General features: G+C 33.2%; 1 protein-coding gene across 1 annotated transcript; it reads right to left on the bottom strand.

Moving 5' to 3' along the window:
• Positions 1 to 7,489: 7,489 nt before the first annotated feature.
• Positions 7,490 to 10,477, bottom strand: LOC133794556 (subtilisin-like protease SBT1.4). Its single transcript, XM_062231847.1, has 2 exons — positions 7,661 to 10,477; positions 7,490 to 7,628 (listed from the first exon to the last, which is right to left on the bottom strand). Exon 1 carries the CDS (start codon positions 10,361 to 10,363, stop codon positions 8,012 to 8,014), a length of 2,352 nt encoding a protein of 783 aa, XP_062087831.1. The 5' UTR covers positions 10,364 to 10,477; the 3' UTR covers positions 7,490 to 7,628; positions 7,661 to 8,011.
• Positions 10,478 to 12,379: the final 1,902 nt, after the last annotated feature.

A 12,379-nucleotide genomic window follows, 5' to 3' on the forward strand; every position in this document is an offset into this window, starting at 1 on the left:
CCCCAACCCCGACCCCAGCCCCCGGCCTCAGGCCACGACCCATGACCTCGAACTCTGGCCCCGACCCTAGCCATGACCTCGGACCCCGACCTCGACCCTGCCCCGGACCCTGACCCCGGCTCCGACATTGACCCCGACCTTGTCTCAGACCTTACCACAATACAACTTATTTAAAAAAAATATTACAATATGAGTTAACACATACCATTTTTTATGTATTGAATAACACAGTTGGTATTGTATTAAAATTTGTAATTGTAATAATTAATACAATATAAAATTTGTTCTAAACATAGTGTTCCAGTTATGTAATACAGTACGATCTCATTATACGACATGCCAAACTTGGCCTAAATGTCTTAATTCACATTGAAAAATTATTTATCAATTTGTCAGCAGTTTGAACAACAATACTACTAATTAAATATTAGTTTATTTAATATAATCATATAAATACCAAAGTGGTTAACAGCTCAAATACAAATTAGTATAAATATTTGTGTGTGCATATATTTTGCAAATCGAATGCAACAAGCAGAATCTCAATGGATTATATATAAAAACAAAGTCATGTGCATTAATAGTATATTTAGCTTGAACTAATTAATCTATGAATTTCCTTGAAATTAAGTTGTACGTGTATATATGTACTGCGTACACAACTTATATGATATCTTAATTATTTGTGCCCTCAATTAGTCTATGACACTATCCAAATTTCAATTTATTTATGTCAATATTCTTGTGTCAGTACTGCAAATATGAAATAAATTAACTCAAAGCATCTCCGTGACTGGGTTTCACGATCTCATCTTTATCATAATTAATACTATATAAATATATATTTATTATTGTCGGTTTCCTACCAGAACATTTTTCTTTACTTGTTTGTTTTTACTATGATCACTCTATAACTTTATTAGTTGCTGCAAAAAAAATTTATTAGTTCCACTGTCCTTTAAATTAATCAATATAAATACATTTTGTTGATAAACTGATCGACAAAGAGAAGAGACCAGCTAATTAATTATAAGAAAAATAAAGTGACATATGCCTCCTCGTGAAAACTACATAAATATTATACAATTATATCCATTATTATAATTGTGCTATAATCCTTCTGTTAACAACTTATATTCATTATTATAATTCCTGTCTACATATTTGATGTGACTGACTTGTTGTCTTATATAAAAAGTATTACAAAAATTACACAACTAATTATGTAATTTCAACCATTAAAATTTACTTTAAATTGTACTAATGAAATTAGTTATGGGGTTTTCCTCACATTTGGTTTCATTTTCTTCCCCGGCTAGGTGGTTGATGCCTGACATGGTGGGTGGCCTATGGTTCTTTAGTCGGGGGGACAATTTGGTTGAGTTTTGATTTCATAGGGTGGTGGTTCTCGGTGCCGGGGTTTGGTGTGTGTAGATTTTGGCTATTTCCTCGTGTTCCCTAATGGGTTTTTCGTTGAAGTGATCAGGGGTTGGGTTTGAATCCAGTTTGGCGAAGGACGGAAGTGGTGAGGTCGGATGGTGGTGGATCAGATAGGTTGTGGGCTTGTGCTGGTTGGGGTGTGTTGGATCTAACGAAATATAGGGCTTGCTTGAAGGGCATAGTCCGTTTCCTTGGTGGTGTGGCTGGTTTTGGGGTGGTCCGATCAGCGGGTTCCTTTATCTTGGCAGATTGTCTTCTATTATGGGATGAGGGTGGTGGAGTCTCGTCTGCTTCAGTGCTCATTCTTCAGTGTAATGTGTCGCTTTTATGCTTAGTTTTAGTTTTGTCGTTTGGTGATTTATTTAGTTTTATTTTAGTTTCCTTCATAATATTTTTGCGAAGGAGGTTGTAGTCTATGTTTATGGTAGTATTGTAGTCCACTCTTATGGTGATGTTTCATTCACTTTGTCATATTTTATTCTTGTCATTGTTCCTGCGAATGAATTCTAGTGGCCCAAAGTTGACAGAGTTAAAAGTTGAGATGTCATTGTGATGAGTTACATCTTACTTACATACTAATATTACTAGTTATACACCTACCAAGGTAATTGAGGTTTGCCTTTTAATTAATGAAATCCTTCATTTTATTTCTAAAAGAGAAGTTATACATCATGTAATATTCTACTACTTTTATTTTGTTATATATATGTGTGCGTGCGTAAAACGTTTTATTTTATTTTGATACTGTGTTATTTTAATATATGTCTCTTAATTTTCATTTTTATTTTATATATACACTTTATTTTAACCTCTTATATATATTGAGTTTTAGTGGATGTTATATACGGTCATGCATGTACATAATTGGTATCACTGTCAAATTAATATTGGGTTGGGGCAGCTCTGCCCCGCTTGAATTAATAGCGGGACAGGACGCCACCGAATTCTGTCCCGTTCTTTTCGGAGCAAAGATTCCCGTCGGATCGGGCCCTACCTCACTGCCCCATCTTTACGTGCCTACTATCAATTATATCAGAACAAGTTGTGTATTATTCATTTACATAACTATATATATGTACGTATAATATAGATATATATATATATAATCCATATAACTTGAACAAAAAAAATATTGACTTCTTTTTTATGGTGTTTGGAGAGAAATTTTAAATTTAAATTGAAGTATTTATTTAAAACAATTTGTCACACACACACAAAAAAAGTTCTTTCAATAATTCAATGCTTACTTCCGCAATAAATAATTAATTAATATACAATTTCTAACCTATTAAATTAGGCAGCATTAATTTCTAATAAAGTGGACATTAATATATAGTGTATGAAACGATACTAATTTAATACAGAGCTATCCAAAATTTATAATCTTAACCTTTTTCTTCGAACTGAAAATCTCAACGTTTAAGTGATAATAATAACAAATAAAGACTTTGAAAAATAGTAACTTTCGTCACATCCTATATATATCAGGCAGGTTGAATATGCTCTATCTCTTTTACCGGATTTTCTGGGTGGCATTTATCTGTGACATATATACAGACAACTGTAAAATAATAATTTTTTATGTAAATATAGGTCTAGCTTTGCTAAACTTATATGTATTTTCTGATGATAATAATAATATTATACCAATGTTCTAATATTATAATACCTCTCATAGCTTCATAAAATTAATAACGTGCTACCCTATATATTATAAGATTATTAACTCCTATATATATACATGTTTCTATGAATGATCAAATATTCAACTACGATCAGTTTGATTTGTATACTAATTTCGAGACTATTATTTCTCTGGCAAGGATTAATTAAATTATTTTGGACTTTATTATCTTTTTTTTTCTTGCCCAAGTTTTTTTTACGATGCCCATGAATATTTATATATAAATACATAAAATACGTTACCCAGTAATGTTACTCACCCCAGAAGCTAGCATGCATATATATAACAAATTAACAAGCTAGAAAATTAACTATTCATATATATTCCATAGAGATCTGCTCCATACATTTTATTTTATTAAGCTAATTAATTAGGAGACAAATTACAATTTTTTTTGTTGGTTTCATTTTTGTTTTAGGAAGAAGGTGATTAAAAAAGTATAGATATATATATATATACTAACTATATATATAATCATCAGGAGGAAGAGAGGAACAAACTTATTATAATATAACAGCAAAGAAAATTAAACTGTTCCCCAAAAAAAGAAAGGAAAAGAAAAGCTTTTACATGACAAGAGTTCTAGAGCGGTTAGATCCCGGACCGGCCGTTGAGAAGGAGCTAACGCCCATGACTGGTAGAGCGAAAGAAGACTCAAGAAAAACCATCTGGTGGTATGTTTCAAGGCTCGCACCGGCCTCGACCAGATCCTTTATCATATTCTGGTAGGTTTGCTTGAGCTTCTTCAACATGCTCTTGTAATGAAGTTTGAGCCAACTTCTTAATCTAATCCTCCTCAACTTGCCGATCAAAACTGCCACCCGCCGTGGTCTCTTTCCGCCCAGCCTCACAAGCGGTAGTTTCCTCCGCCGCCGCAGTGGGATTCCATGGCTGACCACCTGCCGGTTCGGCTTCAGGAAGGCCCAGTTTTGGGGGAAGAGTTCATCATCTATAGCCATATAGATCAATACTTACGTGAATGTGTGTGAGAGAGAGAGAGAGAGGAGGATAAAATGCAGAGAAGGGTGTCGTTACATATTTGATATAAAAAGAACAAAAATATATATTTATAAGAGAGAAAGTTGACTAAATGAGAAAATAAGTAAATATAAGAGAAAAAAAAAAGAATCGTTGGGTTCAGAGGCCAGGGCCATTATTGCTAGTTTATTATTAGTGGAAATTATACTGCATTTGGATTTTTATGGGTTTTTTTTTCAATTTTAGAAAGTTTTATGTATGGTTTTATGAAAAAATTGGGATACAAAAATGAATTTTTAAAAATTAAGGGCTGTTTGGTAAAAATTTTGTTTTTGAATTTTTTAAACACAAAAATAGAAATATAATTTTATTTTTGTTTCTTTATTCTTAAAAAATAAAAATATGTTTGGTAACTATTTTTATTTTTTGTTTTTAAAAATAAAAAATAATAAATGTTTTTGATAACTTTTATTTTTACTTTTTGTTTAACAATAATATAAGGTGTTGATTTGAAGAAGAGAAGAAGAAAAGAAAAAAGAAAAATTGAAAACTGGTTAAAAAAATTTTGAAATTGAAAAAAATTATATTTTCAAAATTTATTAAATTTTAATTAAAATTTTAAAAAATAATAAATAAAAATAAAATTACCAAATATATTTTATGTTTAATTTTCAAATTTTTAATTAATTAAATAAAAAACTAATTTTTTAAATATTACCAAACAACACCTAAGTTTAGAAAAGTTAAGAATATGCTTAAGTCATTTTTTATGTATTAACTATTAACTATTAAATATTCATATTTTTTAAAAAGTACCCTTATTATTTAGATTTGTGCCCATAGAATACACACGATATTTTATTACGAATTTACAAAATTAAGATGCAAAACAAACTTTGCAAAGCATACATATATCTAATTACTAGGTAAAAGCAACGTACAATGCACGTTTGCTTAATTTTAAAATTGTAAATATTGTATATAATTTTAATAAAAGCTGGTTCATTATTTTTTTTAAATATATATTTATAATCGAATGAATTATAGTTCTATATTATATATAAATATTTATATTAATAATTTTGACATATATGACATCTAAACATAACATTGACATAGTTATATATTTACATGACTACATGACATATATATAAAATAGAATAATATTTAAAAAGAAATTGATAATAGAAATAAAATAAGAATAGAAAAGTCATAATATAGACAATAATATATCTGCATCAACTATTTTTAGATTATAATATATCTCGCAATGTCCTTTGGTGAATTTGATGAATAAAAAAAGCTCCAATCACCTGATAAAAACAAACTATCACACAAATTTATAAGATAAAAAAATAATATACATGTTTTTATTATTTTTAAATAAATATGATTTAATTATTTAAATTATCATAAAATATCTTTAAAATATCTTATTTTAATTAATTAATTAATTTATTTTTGTTTAAATTTATGTTTATTCTAGTTTTTGAATGTGGCAGTGACAACAAATAATTATATATTATATGTTTAATATAATATTAAGTTTGATTAAATTTTATTTAAGTTATAAAATATATGATTTTATTATTTTTAAATAATTATTATGGTAAAATATCTAAAAAATATCTTATTTTAATTTGTTTAATTATTTATTTATTTAAGTTTAAGTCATGTTTACAATCTACGGTTAAATATAAGAATATTCTGTTAAATATAAGAACATTCCGTTAAAGTTAACTGAAAAAATTAAAAAACCGTTAAAACAAAAAATTTCCGTTATCTACACACTTTTTATATAGAATAGATGTTTTTACTTTTTACAATTGAAATAGTTTTTCTTGTGTTAAAATTTCCCATATATTTTTCATCAGCGAAATAAATTAATATATATTGTTCACACTTGCTGGCACTCTTTTTTATAAGGAAAAAGAAAACTGATAGAGCCACTTAAATTATTTTTAAATAATATAAAAACTTGTAATTTATAACTTGTTTAATTGTGTTAATTAGAATTCAAATTTCTACCATTGATAATTTTATTTTGAATTTTAACTTTGATTAAACTACATGTGTTTTCTTTTTCTTCCCAATTGTAAGGCACAAAAAGTGTGGTTGAATTTTGGCCCCTTAAGCTAATGTTTCTTTATTTATTGTTCGTATTATTCATAACTATATAATCGACATTAATATACAATAAAACAATTCAAATTATACATTTATGTTCGAGATTGATTTTGATTGGAGGGTTGAAGCTTGCTGTCAGCCCGTCACTCTTTTCAACTTAGTGAAGAAAGAGTAAACTTTAATTAGTTATTTTATTTTACACCTTTTTTCCTAAAATAGTTTGGTATCGCACAAAAAAAGGATAATAAAGATATACAAAATTACACTATAATTCACACCATGTATCTGCAGCGCTGACCCTCTTTAATTTTCATATTATATTAGCCGAGAATATATGCTAACGAAGCTGGTATTAAACATACATCAACGGTCAATTAAGTTGCTCAATACATTATGCTGATTGTTCCTGCATATTGGAATTTTTCTTTATTAAGAAAATGACTAATAGAGAATCAATTACCAAAAGAAATATTGGTAGCTCAGAATTGATGTACCAACTCATCTTTCCAAACAAAACAAAAAATTGAGTTTGAAGAATTCAGCTGTGTTTAGAAGCATTTGATGTCGTATTTAGTTCTTTATATTACAAGATATTAAAAGATATAAGAAGAAATAATTAAAACAGTTGACAAAAATAGACCTAATTATTCATTATAATTGTTGGACGATCCTTTAACTCTTTAGATATGATCAACAATCAACACATGTTGTGCCCTCCAAAAGGATTTTTTTTTTTAATTCCTCCCCAAAATCACAACACAATATATGTTTCATGAAGTTGGCATATTGGAAAATCCCAGTATAAATTATTTTCTTTAAAAAATTGGTGAATCGGGTAGAGACATGGTGGGGAATCACACGAATCTACTATATAAAACATTTGTCTAAGAGGTTAGAAATTTGTTTGGTTTCGTAGGGATGCACTGTCGTGTTAGTTAAGAGGGGTACATAAATCTCTTCCCCAAATCCCAATCCAAAATTGATGACTTTTTGAGTTGGTTAAGAGGTAATCAATCGATCGTTAGTTGCCTACTCCTTCCCTTTCACATGTCCTTCCCGTTTTCTATGCAATTCAATTATATATGCATTAGGCAATAGAATATGCTATGTCAGTAACACAAGTGATTGTTGTTGATAATAAACAAGTGAGGAAGAAGGTTAACAGCAATTAAATACTAAGTAGTTAAAAGGAATAGAATAAAGAAGCAAAATCCAAACCAATCAAACAAGGAATCCAAGAGCAAGAGCAACACGCTACACTAAAGCAACATCTCCCTTTTATTTATTTATTTGGTGCATTGAAATTAAATCAACAGGGCAAATTCAAAAGAGAAAATAAATTTTGGATCAACCCCAAAGATGAGAAGCTGCTATCCTAAATAATAGACATGGCAATGGGCTCCTTGTAGTGCTACATAAGATCATCAACACCATATGCTATCGTTCAGCTTATGCACAAATGAGAAGTACTTGCGATAAAAAAAAATAGCCTTAAGAGCCAAGGTTGGATGTGTGCTTTCTTTTTGAAAATGAGAAACCGAAGTTAAACAATGCGTCCCCTAAGAGATCCAAACTCTGGCCATGTTGATAATTCAGTGCAATCCAAGTAGTACAAAACCATCTTTTCTTTTCTCTGAGCAATAACACAGAACGTGTATATGATAATCCGTAGTCACACCTGCGTCTTCAAATTTGTACAAGAAGAAAATAATATCAAACTTGCAATAAAACAAATGCTGGATGCATACCCCAATGCTGGATCTCTTCCCCAACTCTTTAAACTCATTCGGAAGCTGTGAGCCCATTGTTGCTCCACCTAAAAGCAACCGGGCTCCGAACTTTGTGAGTCCCATCAGTCCACTCAATCGAGCCGAACTTAGCCGATTTACTGTAATCAACACTTGTTGAGAATGTAACCTCGTATGCTTGTGTTTGACTCTCCGCAGTAAACACAAGCTTGCTAGGAGAAACATTGATTTCAATCCCCGGGGGTGAACTCACAGTCACTTGGTAAACAGCACCAACTTCACTTCCAACGTTCTTGACAACCCTCTTATACTTGACTAATCCGTTATGCGAATCGAAAACAACCGAAAACGATGGATAATTCAGACCACCAGGGCTACTCAAAGCCCCAACTTTCTTAAATGTCGTTGCACAAATATCAGCACTAGTGGGTGTTTTAACAAATATTGATATACGCTTGGAATCATAACCAATAGAGCAGAGGAACGCCACATAGTCATGAACATCAAGATCATAAACCAAACCCGGATTGAGAGCTCTATTGGGATCAACATGTCCTGCTCCATGAATGAAAGGGGTTGATTTTTCCCCTGATGCAAGATCGTCAAAAGTCTCGCCAGAATTGTCCAAGTTGTAGGCAGTTGTCATCAGTGCGGATTTTATAGCAGCCGGTGACCAATCAGGGTAAGCCTTTCGAAGCAGAGCCGCAAGTCCACTAACATGTGGACAAGACATGGAAGTACCTGAGATTATATTGAACTCAACCCGCCTGGGATCAATATCCAAATCTGTTGGACCAACCAAGCCAGTCCAGCCAGCTAAAATGTTGACCCCAGGTGCTATGACATCTGGTTTTAGAATCTCTGGTGTGAGAGAGCTCGGACCACGGCTCGAGAAAGCAGCGACCTTCGGGGCAGCAGGGGAAGACCCAATTACTGTCCCCCTGAACAGAATAGTAGCCGTCGGATCATTACTTGATTTGATATACTCCTTTATTTTATCACCATTAATCTGACCAACCATAGTCGCTGGGATAAGATGAGAATCAGCTATGAGCTCTTCGCCACTGTCTTCTGTATTAGCTAGCACCAAAGCAAGACCACCTGCGAGCTTCACAGCACTACCTTTTTCAACTCTAGCGTTTCCACCACGGTCGCAAACGACAATCTTTCCAGCGACTTTAGAAGGTACGAGAGTCCCAGAATAGCAGTACCTATTCCCCGCGTCGCCGGCGTAGATCATCGGAAGCTTTGCATCGGAAGCCAAAGGCTCCCCTGCGTATAACGACACGCCGTTCAGAATTCTACCGTCACCCAAAACGACATCGGCCGGAAACTCTCTGTCGATGGTGGAAGCACCGACGGTTAGTATCCAAGGAGCAATATTGACGGCGGTATACGGGTTGGGTCCGGAGTTTCCAGCGGAGCAGGAAACCAAGACGCCGTGCTGGGCTGCCCCGAATGCCCCGACTGCGATTGAGTCCAAATAATACGGCGGCGAGTGCCCATTTGCCCCAACGGAAAGCGAAATTATGTCGACACCATCGGAAATCGCTTGGTCCATGGCGGCTAAGATATCCGAGTCGAAACAGCCCAAGCTCCAGCAGATTTTGTAGACGGAGATTCGGGCTTTGGTCGCCATTCCTCTAGCTTCTCCCGGAGCGTAATGAAGGAAACTCGCGTTCGGAACCACGGCTCCGGCAGCCGTGGAAGCCGTGTGGGAGCCATGACCCTCTGTATCTCTGGGTGATCTCGATTCCTTAGATCCGACAATGGGTCCCCCCAATTTCGCCAAATAGCCGCTGTAGAAGGCTCTGGCTCCGATAATCTTCTTGTTACAACTCGAAGCCGGGAAATCGGGCCCGGTCTCACATGTCCCTTTCCAACCAGATGGAACCGCAGACAAACCCGAGTCGGAGAAGCTCGGTCGTTCAGGCCAAATCCCGGTGTCTAGAACACCAATCACAACGTCTTCGGCGTAATCGGAGTTGGGCCAGAGACCAAACCCGTCAGCGAGGCCCAAGAACCGGTAAGTCCGCGTGGTGTGGAGCTGGCGGGCTTGGTCTGGAACAACAGAGATGACGGCAGGGAAGTCGCGTAGCTTGGCAGCCTGGGCGGCGGTGAGGGTGGCGGAGAAGCCATTGATGGATCTCTCGTAGGAGTAGAGAAGCTTGGTGGGGTGAGGAGAGGGTGGAAGGGATTGGATGATGGAGGAGTGCCAGTGATGGTGGGAAGTGAAGAAGTGAGGCTTGTGGGATTTGGACACGTGGACGATAAAAGTTTGTGGAGCATCCTCATCGATTGGGTGAGATGATGAAGTTACAGACAGAGAGAGGAGACATAAGAGAAAGAAGAGAATCAAGGAAGAAGAATCTGAAACATAAGCCATGGCTGCTTCGCGATTCGAGATTTTTTCCTCCACGAGTGTAGGGAACGAATGAAACTTCCTCTTCTCAACTTCAAGATAACCGAGTTGTGTAATTGGTCATGCTATTTCTTTTTTCAATTAATGATTTTTGTTCTCTTTATTTATTTATTTTTTTGCGTGCAACTTGTTCATTTCTCTGGCTACATACATTGTTAAATTATCATTTTATTTTTATTATTATTTGGAGCTGATATTTAAGTGATCATTATTCAGACAAGTTTCGTGTGTGTTTAATAAATAAATAAATGGCGTGGAGTATGAGTCCTGGGTTTGGTGGGACCAATAAATGACATTTCTTTGCACCAATGGATAAATTTTACAGGATATTTTGGAATCTTTTACCAAGATTTAAAACATTCCAAAATGAACACTTTTTTGTCTAAGTAAGCAGCTTTCTCTTAGTCTCAAGTTAACCCACTTGGTTTTAACTCACCCAACTTTGTTTTAGGTTTACAATTTTGAAATATTAGATATAGAAAACATTCAGATTTGATGTATTGTGTCGTATTCATTTCATTCCAAAAATGCTTATCTCATGTTTCTGTCCCACCCACTGTACCTATTTTATCTTTAGAAGTTATACTCCATACTTACAATACATCAATCATTATGCTACTATCATATAAAAAAATATTATCACACCAATCCTCCCACAATTATATAATACTTTGTCTGTACCGTATCATCGCAATGGATCAGAAAAATATCTTCTGTCTCAAAACTAAATAATACTAAATAATTAGATTTTTTTAATATTAAATGTTTTTCATTTTCAAAAATTTATATTAAATGTTTTGCTTGATAGGATAGATAAACGACATTGTTGTACATATAATATTCACATTTTTGTAAATTTTTAGCATTTGAAGGACTATTTCAATTCAGTTTTAATGGAAGAAAAACAATACGATGTGTGTTATTATACGTGTTTTTTCATTTGAAACAGTCACTTGTATTTTATTTTTTTTTGGCAACATTCACTTGTATAATGTATTGCATTTCCTTATTGTCGTTTTACCTGAGCAAGAAATTCTTATATTTACCCAAGATGATATTTCTCTCAAGTGTTGAACGATATGGGTTAAGGTTCTCGGTCAAGCCACAACACAACTTCTCGTTGTACATAAGATCGTTCAAATTTTATTTTATTTTTGACTAGTAACTATATATACTTGGTGCAGTTATAATTTAACTTATATAGATAAAAACAATATAATATAAAAAGATAAAATCTAAATATTAAAATAGTTGTTTATTTTTTTATTATACAATATAATAAAATCATTTACAACTAAAATTGAATACAACATAAAAAAGTTTCATGTACAAAGTAGTTTTATTATCTTAAGTTAGACATGGCTAGGGTGTTTGATAGGGTATAATGAGAGTTTTTAAAATTGGTTAATGTGCATCTTAATTTTCCCCAAATTTTTGTATCTTTAGTTATGCAATGCCTTAATTATGTGACTATTAAATTTTGCATATATTGTAAAGTTTGTGGGCATGTTGTCCCTACTAGGGATTCGTCAAGGTGATCCGTTATCACCTTATCTTTTCCTTTTGTGATTTGAAGGGTTTTTCTCTGCCCTAAGGTTAGAAGAGAATCTTGAGTTATTGAATGGTATTAAAATTTCATGAAATGCACTTTCTATTTCTCATTTACTCTTTGTGGATGAAAGTTTACTTTTTAGTACTGTAAATGTTAATTCTTGTAATGCTATTAAAGACGCTTTAGATATTTGTAATAAAGTTTCTGGTCAATTAGTTAATTTTACTAAATCTTCTGCCTTTTTTTTTCTCCAAATACAAATGTTTATGATATCGCTACGTTTCTATAACTCTTAGGTCTTGAGAATAAACCGTTTATTAGTAAATATTCAGGTCATCCTCAATGCTTTAATAGATCTAAAAAGTTTACGTTTGATTTTTTAGTAGATAAGGTCAAAGCTTTTGTACACTCTTGGAATAATAAATGTT

Source organism: Humulus lupulus, chromosome 8 (assembly GCF_963169125.1).
Source record: "Humulus lupulus chromosome 8, drHumLupu1.1, whole genome shotgun sequence".
NCBI lineage: Eukaryota > Viridiplantae > Streptophyta > Magnoliopsida > Rosales > Cannabaceae > Humulus > Humulus lupulus.

Excerpts from the sequence above, each read along its gene's own strand:
- LOC133794556 (XM_062231847.1), bottom strand. The coding sequence starts at position 10,363 with ATGGCTTATGTTTCAGATTCTTCTTCCTTGATTCTCTTCTTTCTCTTA.